The sequence below is a fragment of the Herpailurus yagouaroundi genome, unplaced genomic scaffold (assembly GCF_014898765.1).
Source record: "Herpailurus yagouaroundi ecotype Mexico unplaced genomic scaffold, PumYag 100, whole genome shotgun sequence".
Classification (NCBI taxonomy): Eukaryota; Metazoa; Chordata; class Mammalia; order Carnivora; family Felidae; genus Herpailurus; species Herpailurus yagouaroundi.
The window spans coordinates 47732972-47750378 of NW_024412391.1; the positions used below are offsets into that span (position 1 = coordinate 47732972).

General features: G+C 40.8%; 1 protein-coding gene and 2 pseudogenes across 7 annotated transcripts in view; 2 read left to right on the forward strand and 1 right to left on the reverse strand.

The window, feature by feature from the left end:
- KLHL7 (kelch like family member 7) overlaps positions 1-12133 on the reverse strand; it is a 69598-nt gene extending 57465 nt beyond the window's left edge. Inside the window, exons 1-2 of one of the 7 annotated variants that reach the window (XM_040472444.1) lie at positions 11745-11851; positions 10618-10719 (exon numbers count right to left, since the gene is read on the reverse strand). In XM_040472444.1, the coding sequence (XP_040328378.1) occupies positions 10618-10635 (18 nt within the window). In that variant the 5' untranslated portion in view covers positions 10636-10719; positions 11745-11851. Of the gene's footprint in view, positions 1-10617; positions 10720-11088; positions 11712-11744 lie in introns of those variants that run through there. The other 6 variants (XM_040472445.1, XM_040472449.1, XM_040472443.1 and 3 more) reach the window with 6 other exon arrangements.
- A 1659-nt stretch (positions 12134-13792) lies between these two features.
- Positions 13793-17076, forward strand: LOC121028019 (tigger transposable element-derived protein 1-like; annotated as a pseudogene).
- On the forward strand, positions 14849-16202 carry LOC121028097 (heterogeneous nuclear ribonucleoprotein A1-like; annotated as a pseudogene).
- Positions 17077-17407: the final 331 nt, after the last annotated feature.

The following is a 17407-nucleotide window of genomic DNA, read 5'->3' on the forward strand; positions in this document are numbered from 1 at the left end:
CCTTGCCTGAGAAAAATTTTAGATGGGAAATGCAAGTGAATTTCCAGTCTAGAGTTAATAGATTATCTACTCATTTTAAAGCTTTCTGGAGTAGAAAATTTAAATAATCTTCCTAAGGTGGTCTGCCGAAGACACATGGAAGAATAGGTGTTGATAGAGGATGCCTTTAACATAGAACAAAACACTCCAGGGGCACCTGGGTGGTTCAGTTGGTTAAGCATCTGACTCTTAATTTTGGTGCAGGTTATGATATCATGGTCCATGAGATTGAACCCCCGTCAGGCTTCACACTATCAGCACGGAGCCTGCTTGGGATTCTCTCTCTGCCCCTCTCCTGCTCATGCATGTGTGCTCTCTCTCTTAACACAAATTAAAAAAAAAAAAAAAAAAAAAAAAAAAAAAAAAAAAAAAAACGCTCCCTGTACAGGTTAAAAACAAACAAAAACCAGAAAACTTAAAAAAAAAAACAAAAACAAAAACAAAAAAAACTTGGAAATAAGAACTTATAGCTACTTGGTCCAGTACATTCTGTTGGGAGTTGGGATGGGGCTCTGGTGCCTGAATACTATTATTCAGCCCTCTGAGATTCTCAACTCAGGGAGTTTATGTAAAGATTTACAGCCAAGTGAGACAAAATAAAACAGATGGGTGAGTGCTTAGTAATCCCCACCTACTCACACCCATATACTCCAATAATCTAAATTTTTAAATTTGCATATTCATATAGTGGGGCCCAAATCCACCTTATAGAGTCCACAGACATATCCTACCTGTCCTCCTTAGCAGATGGAGACCTTAAGTAGAAGTATATGAGTCTCCTTAAAGATAGAGAACGGAGGGCTGAGGGAGGGAGCTGGGGGCATGCGTAGGGGATGGGCTAGATGGATGATGGGTATTAAGGAGGGCATTTGTTATAAGCACTGGGTGTTGTATGTAAGTGATGAATCACGGAATTCTACTCCTGAAACCAATATTGCACTGTATGTTAACTAGAATTTAAATAAAAATTTGGGGCAAAAAGTATGTAAGTCTCAAAAGAGTAACCCTACCATTAATAAAACAACGTCTTAAATCCTAGCTTCATTAGAACTTCTCTCTCATTGGGCAAAATTTGTAGGAGAGAGAGAGATGAGTTCAAGATACCTTGTTTCCTCTTTCAGTAAGGTGAAGGTCAGAAATGTTTTTCCCAGCCCACACCACACACACACAGACAGAATATGTCTTTTCCTTTCAGGGAAAAGCCTTATAACAGTGTTTTTCAAACTTTTTAAGCAGTAGAATCCATTTTCAAATGATGTGATTACACATAATTTATACAGAAATGTTTTCTCTATAGCCAGAGTTAGCCTGGCAACCAAAGGATGGAAGAAACTCCCCTCCCTCTTATGCTTAATGATTCACTCACAAATATTTTGCTTCTGATCTCAGCAATCAGTCTCTGGAGGTGGGTTCTGCTAGTTTAGAGATATGAGGACCCAAAAGAATGATTCAAGTGATAGAATCATGTTTCCACAGAATTAGAAGTTAAAACTGCAACCTGGCCATTTTGGCCTCCTCCTGCCACTGGGTAAAAAGAACAAAAGTTACTACATTTGAGTGGTTCTCTGAAGCTGGCAAAGAAGGGGGGGGTGGGGAACCATTGCTCTTTATGGGACAGAAGATAGCTGGAGCTCAGGGGATCCCCTTGGGTATCTTTTGTCTGTTGGGAGAGAAGAGACCTCTGTGGCTCTCTTGAATTCCTATATATTTTAAAACCCGGACATGTCAAGAAAGTAAGGCCCTGACACTTTTTCCCTGGGCCACCATTTCTCAGGATTATGTTGCCAGCAAGCAACCATAGGGATGAGATACCTTCTCCCTCACAAGAATAAGGAGCAGGCTTGCTTATTGTTTGCTATAAAAATGGCAGATTCCTTAAGCTCAGTGTTCATTCCAGAGCTACAACACAAACCCACTGTGTGTATAATATCCATCTGGGCCCCGGGCAGGTCACCCTCATAGTACTTGTGGGGCAAGAAGAACTGACACATACATACGGATGCTCAAAATGCTATGCTGTGAGTAATCAAGTCTATTGTCTCTAATCTAGGAGTCTCATGTCTTCTGCCAGCATCCATTAAAGAGCAACAGGCTGGGGCGCCTGCGTAGCTCAGCTGGTTAAGCGTCCGACTGGCTCAGGTTATGATCTGATTCGTGAGTTCGAGCCCTGCGTCGGGCTCTGTGCTGACAGCTCAGAGCCTAGAGCCTGCTTCAGATTCTGTGCCTCCCTCTCTCTGCTCTTCCCTCACTCACACTCGCTCGCGTGCTCTCTCAAGAATAAACATTAAAAAAATAAAATAAAATAAAATAAACAGCAACAGGCTAACTAATCAACTTATAAATATCATAAAATCAAATTCCTGCCTAAGGCTCGTACTGCTAAAGCTACTAATAAGCATTAATGGAAGACTAATGTGACTTTATAGGTAATACCAAAGGTTCAAGATACCTAGGAATAAAGGATTAGAACATCCCATCAGAAAAAGAACCTTGAGGAGTTGGCTAAAGACAAATAGGAATAGTCAGGGAAGGATGAAGTCATGAAAACAATGCATAATAAAAATATTAAATAACAACAATGTGGCTTGCATTTTTATTTTCATCTTTGCACACACGCACGTGCGCGCGTGCACACACACACACATATATTTGTGTTTGAGAGAGAGAGAGAGAGAGAGAGAGAGAAAGAGAGCATGCACATGCACAGGGGAGGGGCAAAAGAGAGGGAAGAGAGAGAATCCCAAGCAGGCTTTGTGCTGTCAGTGCACAAGAACTCAACAACTGTGAGATCATGACCTAAGCCAAAATTGAGTTGGATGCTTAACCAACTGAGCCATCCAGGCACCCTTTTGCTCTTATATTTATATAAGTCTTAACTATGTGAAACTCTCCCCTTTACAATCAAATAAATCTATTAAGACTTAGGCCTAAGAATCTTGAAAAGACTATAGAAGAAACTGGTATCACCAATAATCTTGAACTTCAAGTTAGATATGGTAAGTGAAAAAGACTGATGACTTTTTTTTTTTAATTATAGGAATGAGAATAAGTGCATACATGTTTGTATTTAACAGCTTGAGGTATATAGATCACAGTAGACATTTGTGGATTCTGGCAACCTAGCACCCAATTTCCTGCCTATTAAATCCCGAAGCTCCCGGGGTGCCTGGATGGCTCAGGTCATGGTATCATTGTCTGTGGGTTCAAGCCCCGCGTGGGGCTCTGTGCTGACAGCTCAGAGCCTGGAGCCTGCTACAGATTCTGTGTCTCCCTCTCTCTCTGCCCCTCCCCTGCTCATGCTCTCTCTCTCCCTCTCAAAAATAAATAAACAAATTAAAAAAAAAAAAACCCAACCTCCCATTTCTGGAAAATTTTCTCATTATGAAAATGGTGAGAGGGCAATTCTCAGAGCCTGACTCTCATTATGGAAACTAGAAGTCAGTTGTTTCTATTATTCACTTACCAGAGCCAAAACCTGGCAAACAATCTAAGGCCAGTCAATTATATGCCAACTTTCAGGATTTTGAATCTTGAGCAAATGATAGAAAGATGGAGGAAAAGTCTCTTTACGGTGGTGGCGGCAGCAGCAGCAGGTAGTCAAGACTGTGCCTACACTGTAATGAACTCCAGGGTTTGTGAAGCCTAGCTAACGGAGAATGCCTGATTTCTGCCTGTTTGCCATGCTTGCTCATCTTCCAGCCTGTGGTCAACATTATAAGCTTCTGAACTTCTTACAATAAATTATTTTGACTTAAGAGAGAACAATTTCTTTTGCTGATAACCAAGAATGCCAGTAGACTCGTTGTGATAACAAAATCAACAATATTTAACATTAAATAATTTATTAAGAGTTTTCACATTCTCTCTCTCACTATCCCCAACATCAGTAAGGTAAGTCAGTATAATATTATAATCATTATTGTGTAAATATAAACATAAAAGGCTAAAGAAGTTGACTTGCCCAATGTCACACAATTAGGAAGAGCTAGGATTCAAACCCAGATCTGTTTGATTCCAAAACTCAAGTTATTTCCACTATAGCATATTGTTTCCCATAGCAATGAGTGACTAAAGACAACATGACTAAAAGAAGTTTTATAGAAGATACAAAGACATTTTAAAATCATTGTTCATGATAAAAGCTTACAGTATAATATTAAATTGTGATTGAATTTAAGTGCAATTCAAAGGTCTAAAAAAGAACCAATTTCATTCTGGCAAACCATTTTCCAGTAGACTAACCTGATACTGAGTATAGAATTTATGACATTTAGCATAGATGGCATATTAAGAGTGCCTCTCTTAAATATTAATCAACCACATTTTAGGCAGTTCAACAGAATGTAACTAAATTATATGCTATATTATTATGTATTAAAATATATAACATGCCAGCTGTTTTAATGATATGAATCTTTGTAATAGATGCCCACTGGAGTAGCTACCCAACTTGCTATTGAAGATAATGATGCTGTAAACATTAGGGTGCATGCATGGTTATTTGAATTAGTATTTTGTATCCTTTGGGTATATACCACTGGTGTTTAAAGAACATTAATCTCATCCTGGAAAGCTTTGGCCACAGAGGAGGCAGGTCCCTCTCCATGTACTCACCATTCTGTCCTTCCTTTGTCCTCTAAAATCTGCTCCCTCCCCCACCATTCCTTTAAAACTTTATTTGCTAAATGCACCACTTTTCAAACCCAGGGAACACTATCTTTTTTTGGCCTCCCTACGTACATTTGATACTCCTGTCTCCTCTTCTTTGTAACTTATATCTAGGTTTCAATGACATTATTCCCTGCTGTCTTTCTTCCTTCCACACCTCAATCTCCAATGCACTTTTGTTTCTATCCTTTAAAATGTTGATGTTCCCCTAGAATTTCATCCTGTCTTTTCTTCTTACTTCCTCCTCAATCTCTAGGTGTTATCAACCATACCTATGACATCAACTATTTACTTAACAAATATTTGACACCTATGTGGTAGATGTTGGCAATATAGCACTGAATAAGACAGATATTGTCCCTGCCCTCAAGGAACTTAGCGCTTAGTAGCAAAGACATACATACAAAGTGTTTGTCTGTCTAATAAAGAAGATCAATGGGTGAAGGAAAGAAATAGAGTATATGTAGTACACGCCCTTGACACAATGAAGGGCATTCAGGGAGGAAGTGCCATTTATGGTAAGAACTGAGCATGAGTAAGAGGGAAAGAGTTACAAGCACTGATACAACATTTTAGGCTTTGAAGGAAGACAGGTGCCTTGGAGTGAAATGGCTATGAGAACAGTGGTATGAAATCTGACTGAAATAGGATGGGATCAGGTCAGACAGGGCTTTGAAGGCCAGGGTGAGGATAAATATTAATTACAAATCCATGGTAATTAACCTCAAAAAAAAAAAAACCTTCAAAAATACTGCCAGCCATCATACCATTTCCACTCCACAAAAACTATTTTCCTCAACCTCTAACTTCATTTTCTTCTTCCTTTATTTCAGCAGATGGTCTCATCTGCTACTTTTCAGAGAGACAGCCTCTGACAGAGGCTATTTTATTCTGATTCCAAACCTCTCTTCCAACCACTCTTCCTTCCCACTCTGATGAAAGAGAAACTATCCTCCTCCCATGACAGATTAATTACCTTTACTTTAGATCTTATCTCAGGAATCATCTATCAATTATACATTGTTTCATATACATTCAACCTCTACATCTCAAATGAATTCTTCCTTTCAGTTTTGAAGCACACTTATATCTCCCCAGTTAAACACATGAAACCAAACAACCTTCATTTGGACTCCCCTACTCCCTTCTGGGCCAAGCTTCTCCAAAAATATTGTCTCAATGGTCTCATATCCTACTCATGCCAATCTGACTTCCATCTGTCTTCCAATCAAAACAACACACTACAGTCAACAACTCCCCTGTGTTGCTATATCATATCTTGACTTCTCATAGGCTTCAAAATTTGCCATCCTCCTTCTGAAACAATTTCTTCCCCGATTTTGAAAATTCTCACTTTCCTCTTACTCTTCTGGCCTTTTTTTTTGGGGGGGGGGTCTCCTTTATAGGCTCCTTCCTATTCTTTATCCCAGACTCCTGACTCTCCATAGTTTCAACAAAGTTATCTTCTATCTGCAGATAATCACAAATTTACACTTAAAACAATTTTTTTAAGTAAACTCTATCCCCCAAATGGGGCTTGAATTCACAACCTTGAAATCAAGAGTTGTGCACTCTCCTGCTCTACCTACTGACCAAGCCAGCCAGGTGCACCACAAATTTATACTTTTAACCCACAACTCTCAAACCTGTCAGTTCATTATATACCTTACCGTCTCATGGCATTGTGAACTGAACATATCTAAAATACAACCTATAATCCTTTCCTCAAAGCCTTGATCCTTTTCTTTAGTGTCTCCTCTCTTGGTGGCTAATGTCATCATCTATCTAGTTATGAATTCTAGAACCCTAGAGGTCATAACTGACAACTTGTATTAAATCCCTCAGCATCGAATCAACCACCATATCACAAGAGCAACAAAAATAGCCAACATTATCAGTCATGCTTTATTTTACTTTGGCTATCTAATTTAGCCATCACAACCACATGTGAGAGTTATCATCACCAAGATCTATTGATTTTACCTCCTAAATCTTGAATATGTCATCTTTTCCTCATTGCTACTGCTGCTGCCACCTTAGTCCAAGGGACCATCTGAGTTACTGAACAACTTCCTATTTGGTCTGCCAACAACCACTGTGAGAGTTCTCCCATTTGGCCACAGATTAGGCACCATCTTTTTCAAAAGAAAAACAAATACTCACAGATCGCTTTTCTGTTTGTCACACTCACACACCGCATCTGAAGGGGTTTTAGGATAGAGGCAACCCCCCCTAACTAATGTCTTGAGACTATGCATGGACAGTTCTCTACTTCTCCAGTTTCATGTTCGCCGTCCTCCCCCTTATGTTCTGTGCTCCAGTCACACTGGCCTTTAATCAGTATCTTGCACTTGCCATTCTATGGTAAGTAGGTCTTTTGACTCAGAACCTCTGCATTTGTTGTTCCATCTACCTAAGAGGCTCCTCCTTAAGGTGCCCTTACTCTTATTTCAGCTCTCAGTTCATTTACCAGTTTCCTGGGGAAATCTTCCTGATGTCAAATGATTTATTCATATGCCCTCACTGTACTATGTTCTTCTCTTTAATAATACCTACCACTGTTACAATTTTACATTTGTGTGTGTGTGACTGCTTGACTAATGTCTCTCTTACTAGACAAAACCCACATGAAGACAGGGACTGTCTGGTTTTGCTCATCACTGCAACTACACAATCTAGCAAAATGCCTACCATATACAGTGGGTCTCAATAAATATTCATCTGAAGGGCTGAGTTAGAAAGTCAAACTGAGATAAGGGAATAAATCAACAGTGAGCCAAAAAAAAAAGGCAGTGAATCTACCCACCTTTTGGTTTTAACAAGGGGGAGAGAGGTATTATTTACAGGGGAATGTTGAGACTAAGAATAGGTGGATTGGTTTGGTTGGCTTAAAAGCTAGGGAGGTTAAAACATGACTGAATGTTGATGGCTAGAGTCTAGTAGAAAAGAAGTAGTTAAGGGTGCTTAGCAGAGATGGAGTAACCAACAATATAACTTTTCTGACCAGACTGAGTCAAAGCCCAGGTGAAATCACTGGCTTTAGATGGAAAAGAGGCAGCTTCTTCACGGTAGCAAAATAAAATGTGACAAAATAGGCTTAAAGACTTGGTGGTAGAAAGTTAAAAGTTAGATAGTTCCAAACTAATGTCTTCTATTTATTTGTGATATCACAAGAGGGATGCCCTACTGAAAATGAGGATATAGAGAAAAGACTCAGGTTAGAGAAAAACAGTAAAATTAATGGAAAGTAGGATTGATCACCAGTACTGACAGCCCTGTTGAAATTAGGACTTACCTAGCAGAGGACTGTTCAATAATGGGATATTCTCCAGCTGTGCTTGGAAGCCTTGCACCAATAAGGTAAATTGTCATCAATGCTTTTGGCCAGATGGCTGTGAAAAAAAGGCTGAATATCAAGAAAGCCTGGGGCATTTGAAAGGGAGTGGAGAGATGATTATCTCCTAAACTGGACAGACAAAAGGAGAAGGCAGCAATTAAGAATAGGAAGGTCTGAATGATGGGAGTTGTATATGGGAACTGTTAGCTGAATTAAGACAAAGCTGGTAGAAAATACATGCCCAAGAAGTGTTTCTCTTACTGAAGATTTAATGCAGAGGGTTTAGATCATTCACAAGAGACCCTAAAGAAAATGACTACCAGTAATTAACAATCTTTAAGAGGTGACTGTACAGAAGCTGAGTCGTTTTAGTTGGTAAATAATCCCAGTTAACTGCTCAGCATCCAGTCTTCAAATCAGCTTTTTTTTGGTTTTCTCACATAATTCTCAATAGGGCTTTAACATAAGCTTTTAAATTCTAATTATGCTTTAATTCATTTAACATGAGAAAACTATAAACTACAGTGGTACTCCGAAAGGTCTCAAAACATATCCCTCAAGTGTTAAGGGTCTCCTAGACTTCATTAACACAGTGACAGCAACTGGATAGGAGCAGTAGTGACTATGACCCAGTCCTCTTTTGTAGAGCCCCTCTCTAGTGTATCAGGTAATAAAATTAATCTAAACAAAATGTTAGGGAAATAAAAAGGTGCTCAACCTAATAAGATGCTACAATACACCCGCTAGAATGGCTAACGTTATAAAGACTGACAATACTAAATGCTGACAAAGATGAGAGCAAAACCCTCTCTTGTACACAGCTGGAATGAGCATGAACTGACACAACTTTGGAAATTACAGGACAGTGTCTATTAAAGCTAAATGTAGTGTAACCTATGACTCCACAGCTCCGCTCTTATGTAGTTCCCAACAGAAATGCAGACATGCACACATCCAAAGACATGTACAAAATATACAAAACATTCCAAGTAGAACTAGTCTTTATAGTGCCAAACTAGAAATGACTCAAATGTCCATAATGATGGAATGGATAAATGTGGTGTATTCATACAATGGAATACTAAGCACAACGAGGATGTACTAAAGTGACACAGAACGACATAATAAATCTCACAAACATAATGTTAGCTTTAAGAAGCCAAGACTCAAGAATATATACAGTAGGACTTCATTTATATAAGTTCAAAAACAGAAAAAACAAATCTATGGTGATAGAAGTTGGAACAGTGGTTGCCTTTGGTGGGGGGGGTAGTGATTCAGAAGAGTGTAAAGGGGGACCTCTTGTGTACTCTTCATGTTCTATTTCTTATTGTTGATGGTGTGTTTAGTTTGTAATAATTCAATGAGCTGCATGTTTATGATTTGTATCCTTTTAGTGAATTCTCTACTTCATTGGAAAGTTTACTTAAAAATAAAAGGCTAGAAATGACTGCAAGGATGATGAAGGAAAAGGGGCCCATAAGAAGCTGAGGCTGCTGGCTCTGTACAACCTCCTTGGCCACTACGTATAGAATTGACTGCTATGTTATGGAGAGATGAAATGACCTAAGTCATATTTATCAAAGATCACAAAACTAACTAATGGTACAGCAGGAATTTGAATTCAGGTATTCTAATTTCAATGTTCTGAAGTTCTTGTAAGAATGTTTCTGGGTGTGTACAGAGGGGTCCTTGTCATCTAGGCACTCATTATCCTGATCCCCAAAGTAATGAAGTCATATGGGAAAGAAAAAAGAGTCACAACACAAAAATATTCACTGAAGAACAAGAACACTTATAAAACTGGTTCTCATTCAAACATTCTTCCTCTGGCTCAGACCACTTTCTATTTCTGCCAATCCCATCAAATGTCCTTGTCAGTCATTCTTGGTGAGTCTCTCCTGTGTTACGACGTTAAACAGAACAATACGAGTACAATGTACATCAACTGCAAAGGAAACTGCACATCTTGCAAAAGGATTCCATGAAGTTGGTGAAAATTCTACTGGAGAATACCTTAAAAACATGCAAAGCCATTGACAAAAAGAGAACCCGCAGATTAAGATCAGTGAACCACTGTGGAAGAGATCTCTGGTTGTTCCAGCTCTATTTTCCCCTACTACACAGTAACAGAATCCTGATTTTTCAGTAACTTTATTTCTAGTTTAACAGTGGATAAACAGAGGTTAACATAGTCTAAAGCTAAATCTAAGAAATGGATACAATTCAATTTTTGAACCCAAACAGTTAAACATACAATCCCCTTTTCCTCAAGTAAACAGCTGATGCTGCAACCCAGCTGCAACCTATCTACATAAGGAATGAGGCAAGCTTTACAACGCTGGAGTCCACAGATGAAACCACCTCTGGGGATGGGGGAGGGGGATGGGGGGGGAGGGTTGCCGGAAACAAATTTGAGCACTGGTTAACTGTGTTCAACTACCCTTTAGGAGCACACACTTGTTAAATGCACCAGTAATTGGAAGTCACCGGTGTTGCAAATATAAAAAGGTTTACATGAAAGGAACTTGAATGTATACATGAAAATAGATACATGAAAGTCAGTTACATACAATACTGAATGCAGACATTCACGGCGACCTCGGCACAAAAGCCGGGGAAGATTTAAAGGCATTCAGACAGATCTCTACCGCATTCATGCACCATGCCAGGAGCTGATGAACAAAGACAAGATCCCTGCAGTCAGAGTTTGCTTCAAGAAATCAGAAGCTAGGATCTTCTTACAAATCTCAAATTCCTGTACTGTTCTCCATATTCCCATCAAAACCACTAGATAAACAAACCAGGTTTTGCAGTTATTCATACACCCTGCTTTTGTCTTCTTTGGAAACAGGACCACAGTTACAGAACAGAAACATTCCCACATCTAAGATGCCTATTTGCTATAAAAAAAGCTTACGGTAACCAAGTGACTTTTCTATACTTATTGGTATAAGATGTTATGGAATTAAAAAAAAAAAACCACCAAAAAACCTCTCTTGTCTACATCCTCCGCGTTAAAATCCGTTCTTTTCATCACCCACCTTTCGCCGACGTTAAGACGGTCATTAATGCGCCACACGTCAAGGACAGAACAAAGAGTTCCTCTTAATAACAGAGGCGCAGAGGAGCCTTAAAAGACTGCGCGGTATTTATCGGTGACTGTTTCTGCTCTAAATTAACACGTACGGGAGGATTTGCCTTCAACTAGCTCCACCCGGGGAACACAGACGAGGGGCGGGGATCCTTATCTAAGAGTAGCTGATTTCAGGCCAGCAATGCTTCTCCCTTCTGAGGGGGCTTCGGGCTGGGCTGTGCCAATGGGCTTCTTCGCACGAGATCTCACGACACCTTAACGCGGCGGCTCGCCAATGGAAGGATCCTCGCCTCACAAAGAGATAACTAGGGCAGAGCTGTTACACAACCGATACGCGATGCCGAATATGCCAGCCCAGGAGTCTCCCAGGAGCCTGACTTGCGAGCCACGCAGCACCAGCAGACGAGGAGACGCTTCTGCTCGACAAATGGTTAACGCGACCCTCTACTAACAGCAGCTCGGCTGGCGTGCAAAAATGGAAGGAAAGGCGAGGACAGAGGAGAGTCGCGATCACCACCGGGCGCGGTTTCAGCCCAGGGAGCCAGGGGCGCGAGTCCCGGACCCCCTCCCCCCTGGCGTCCGTCACTCCCACAAAGGCGGTACCTGTTTCCGCATGTTATTCATGACGCCCATGAAGCCCGCCAACAATTTAGCTTCTTCTCGAGCAGCAAGTTTCTTCTCGGTCTTCTTCTTGCTGCTCTTCTCCACCCCGGAGGCTGCCATCCTCCGTCAGCTCCGTTCACGCCCGGGGCTGTGGCCGGGCCGAGCGGCGGGGGGCTGCACGCTCAGGGCACGCCGGGGCTTCTGCTTACCAAACACCGCGGCCGGGACTGCGGCTGCAGTGCCCTGCTGCCGGCGCGGCCACTGCGGAAGGACAAGGCCTGGCGGCCCCCTCAGAAACTCACCGGGAGGCGACGTCGCGGGTTCAGCGGCGTCCCGACCGAACTGGAGCCGGGCTGAGGAGTCTGCGCACTTCGCCCACGGGGGCGGGGCACTATGAAGGGAGCGGTGGGCGGAGCGTGCGCGTCACAGAGGCGCGCCGCTCCCTGCGACGCGGCGCTGGGCGGGAGGCTGGGTCGCCACCGGGAGCAGGAACGGTTTTGACTTTCAGCGGCCCCAAGGACGAGCGTGCGCTTCCATTTCCCTAAGTCAGATTTTATAAATTTAGGTTATGTGGTGAGATTATATATATATTTTTGGAAACGTAGGCGGTAGGACACATTAGGGTGTCTCCCGTTAGCGTAAGCTCCTTAGGAGCAGGATTGGTGTTTTCTTCCCTGCAGCATCAGACGCAAACTGTAGGCGCTCAATATATATTTATTAAATGATGAAAGATGTTCACGTACTGCCAGTGAAAGGCGTATTACACAGAATACAAGATTTATTTGCTTGGGATTCATAGAGCAAAAACGTACAGTCCCGTTGGCATCTCCCTGATGTGGAACGCCTGCCTACTTAGGCTGGATTACTGTGTTTGAAACCAGAAGATTAGGTGTCAGCTCCAGAAATCTTCAGTTAGTCTTCCCCAAATATTCTACCGGAACTCAATCACAGAACGCATGAAAAGACTTTTGGTGACTCTAATAATCGTTCTAGTGCATGATAATATACAAGATCATTTGAAATTATACATTGTTTCACATTCTGAAAAATTTCTACATAACCCAGAGGGTAGAAGATTTTCTACCTATGTCTATATGGGTATATATGGAGACATGTTTTATGGAAAATAACATGCTATTGAAGTATTATGCTTTCTCTTCATGAAGACAAACTATACGATAACTCAAATGAAAAAGCAAGGGGTATATAAGCCTCCATTTTTACGAAAGTCTAAGGCATTTATGCCTCTGTGTACTTTATCTTTCTTCTCTTAATCTAGAGGTTCTCAGATCTTGTATTTTAGCTAGTTCATAATTTGAGGTTTTATACTGGACCCTGGCAATAGAAACCATTTATTCCTCATGAAATTAGAAATGAGGAAAACCCTATGTACTTCATCAAATGCCCCAGGACACTGAAGAATATGAGTGCATTTAAATATTTATTTTAATTGAAAGAAGTGGAAACCTGTCTTCTAACTCTTAAGGACTTGGGAGTCACTAAGGATCCATGATTCCAAAGCAGAAATACAGGTGAGGAGATGGAATACTCATCTGTAACAAGGCCAAAAAAACCCCAAGAAACAGTAATCACCTACTTGATGTTAAATCAGTCCTTCTACATATTGCAGAATATGCCTCCTTTTATTGTGCTTTGCTTTATTGTACTTTGCAGGTATTGCATTTTTTAAAATTTAAGGTTTGTGGTAATACTGTGGTGAGCGAGTCTATCAGCACAATTTTTCCAACCGCATTTGTTCACTTTGTGGGTCACATTTTGGTAATTCTAGCAGTATTTTATATTATTATTATTATTATTATTATTATTATTATTATGTTTGTTATGGTACTCTTGATCAGTGACCTTTGATGTTACCATTCTAATTATTTTGGGGTGCCACAAACTGTCCCTATATAAGATGGTGAACTTGATAAATAATGTGTGTTCTGGCTCTTTCATCAACCAGCTGTTTCCCTGTCTCTCTTTCCTCAGGCCTCCCTATTCCCTGAGATGCATCAATGTGGGAATTAGGTCAATTAATAACCCTAATGGCCTCTAAGTGTTCAAGGGAAAGGAAGAGCTACACATCTGTCACTTTAAATCAAAAGCTAGAAATGATTAAGCTTAGTGAGGAAGACATGTTGAAAGTGAGATAGGCCAAAAGCTAGGTCTCTTGCACCAAACTGTTAGCCAACCTGTGAAGGCAAAGGAAAAGTTTTTGATGGAAATTAAAAGTACTACTCCAGTGAACATACAAATGATTAAGTGAAACAGCGTTACTGCTTATATGAAGAAAGGTTTAGTGCTCTACATAGATCAAACCAGCCACAACATTCCCTTAAGCCAAAACCTAATCCAGAGCACAATCTTAACCCTCTTCAATTCTATGAATCCTGAGAGAGGTGAGGAAGCTGCAGAAATTTGAAGCTAGCGGAGGTTGGTTCATGAGGTTTAAGGAAAGAGCTATGTCCGTGACACAAAAGTGCAAGGTGAAGTGGTGATGATGTAGAAGCCATATGAAGTTATGTACAAGATCTAGCTAAGGCAATTAATGAAATGTGGCTACACTGAACAACAGATTTTCAATCTAGACTAAACAGGCTTCTATTGGAAAAGAGGCCACCTGGTATTTTCATAGCTAAGGAAGAATAGTCAATGCCTGATTTTAAAGTTTCAAAGGACAGTGTTAGTCTCTTGGGGCTAATGAAGCTGGTGGCTTTAAGTTGAAGCCGATGCTCATTTACCATTCCAAAAATCCTAGGACCCTTAATAATTATGCTAAATTTACATGGAAAAACAAAACCTAGGTAATGGCACATTTGTTTACAATATGATTTACTTAATATTTTAGCCCCACTGTTGAGATCTGCTTCCGTTCAAAATATGACTGCTCATTGACAATATGCCTGGTCATCCAAGAGCTCTGATGGAGATATAAAACAAAGATTTTCATGCCTGCTAACACAACATCCATTCTGCAGCTCATGGGTCAAAGAGTAATTTTGACTTATTATTTAAGAAACATATTTCGGGGCACCTGCATGGCTCAATGGATTAAGTGTCTGACTCTTGATTTTCGCTCAGGTCATGATCTCATGGTTGTGAGAGTGAGCCCCAGGTAGAGCCCTGCGTTGAGCCCTGCATCAAGCAGATTCTCTCTCTTGCTTTCTGCCTGTAGACGCCATCATGTCAGAGTCTCCCAAAGAGCCTGAACAGCTGCGGTTTTCATTAGAGGTTTGGGCTTTGAACCAACCGATGAGAGTCTGAGGAGCCATTTTGAGTAATGGGGGAACGCTTACAGACTGTGTGGTAATGAGAGATCCAACACCAGGCGCTCCAGAGACTTTGGGTTTGTCACGTACGCCATTGTGGAAGAGGTGGACGCAGCCATGAATGCAAGGCCACACAAGGTGGATGGAAGAGTTGTAGAACCAGAGAGGGCTGTCTCAAGAGACGAGTCTCAAAGACCTGGTGCCCGCTTAACAGTGAAAACGATTTCTGTCAGTGGCCTTAAAGGAGACCCTGAAGCACACATCCTAGAGATTATTTTGAACAGAATGGGAAAACTGAAGTGGCTGAAATCACGGCTGACCGAGGTAGTGGCAAGAAGAGAATTTTGCTCTTGTAACATTTAATGATCATGACTCTGTAGACAAGATTGTCATTCAAAAATACCATACTGTGAATGGCCACACTGGGAAGTGAGGAGAGCCCTATTTAAGCAGGAGATGGCTGGTGCTTCATCCAGCCAGAGAGGTCAAAGTGGTCCTGGAAACTTTGGTGGTGGTTGTGGTGGGAATGACAACTCTGGTCGTGGGGGAAACTTGAGTGGGCGAGGTGGCTTTGGTGGCAATCGAGGTGGTGGTGGACATGGTGGCAGTGTGGATGGCTGTAACGGATTTGGTAATGATGGAAGCAATTTTGGAGGTGGCGGAAGCTATAATGATTTTGGCAATTACAACAATCAATCTTCAAATTTTGGACCCCTGCAAGGAGGGGAGTTTGGAGGCAGAAGCTCTGTGCCCTATGGTGGTGGAGGCCAATACTTTGTCAAACCAGAAACCAAGGTGGCTGTGGCAGTTCCAGCAGCAGCAGTAGCTATGGCAGTGGCAGAAGGTTTTAATTACTGTCGGGAAATGAAGCTTAGCAGGAGAGGAGAGCCAGAGAAGTGACAGGGAATCTACAGGTTACAACAGGTTTGTGAGCTCAGCCAAGCACGGTGGCGGCAGGGCCTAGCTGCCACAAAGGAGCCATGTTTTAGACAATATTCATGTGTATGGGCTAAAACCCGAGGACTATATTCATGACTAATTATATAACAGTTTATTTTAGTTTCTGTTCTGTGGAAAGTGTAATGCACTCCAACAAAGGGTTTTAATGTAGATTTTTTTTTGCACCCATGCTGTTGATTTCTCAATGTAATAATCTAATCATGATGCTAAATAACTATGTCTTTAAAAATAAAAGATTCTCTCTCTCTCTCCCTCTCATGCATGGAGGAGAAGAAAATAATAAATAGAATAAATAATAAAAGTAATAAAATATTTTTTAAAAATAAAAATAAAAATTTTTTCTTTAAAATAAATAAAAATAAAAATACATTTATAAGGCTATAGCTGCCATAGATAGTTATTTGTCTGATAAGTCTGGGCAAAGTAAATTGAAAATCTTCCGGAAAGGATTCACCATTTTAGATGCCATTACGAGCATTCATAACCCATGGGAAGAGGTCAAAATGTCAACATTTATAGGAGTTTGGAAGAAGTTGATTACAACCCTTATGGATGACTTGGAGGAGTTGAAGACTTCAGTGCAGGACAGAACTGTAAACGTGATGGAAACAGCAAGAGAACTAGAACCAGAGATAAAGACTGAAGATATAATTGAGTTGCTGCAATCTCAAGATCAAACTTTAATGGATGGGGAGTTACTTCTTATGCAGGAGCAAAGAAAGTGGTTTCTTCAGATGGAATCTACTCCTGGTTAGGAACTGTGAAGACTGTTGAAATGACAAGGATTTAGAATACTACAGAAACTTAGTTGATAAAGCAGCAGCAAGGTCTGAGAGGATTGACTCCAATTTTGAAAAAATTTTACTCCTACTGTGAGTAAAATGCTATCAAACAGCATCACATGCTACAGGGAAATCAGCTGTGAAAGGAGGAGTCCACTGAAGCAGCAAACTTCATAGTTGTCTTATTTTAAGAAATGGCACAGCCACCCCAGGCTTCAGCAACCTACCACCCTGACCAGTCAGCAGTCATCAATATCAAGGTAAGATCCTCCACCAGGGAAAAGATTATGGCTTGCTGAAAGTTCAGATGATGATTAGCAATTTTTAGTAATAAAGAATTTTACAATTAATGTATGTACATTGTTTTTTAAGGCATAATGCTATTGCATGCTTAATAGACTATAGTGTAAGGATAATTTTTATATGCACTGGGAAAGCATAAAATTCATTTGACTCACTGTATTATGATTTTTGCCTTATTTCAGTAATCTGGAACTGAACCATAATATCTCCAAGGTATGCCTATGTAGCACAAGGTTAAGCATGAAAACTTGCCTGGATGCCAGTCAAGCAGCCCCACTCCTTAGTTGTTCAACTTGGGGCAAATTGGTCAACTTCTCTTATGCCTCAGCATCTCTATTTGTAAGAA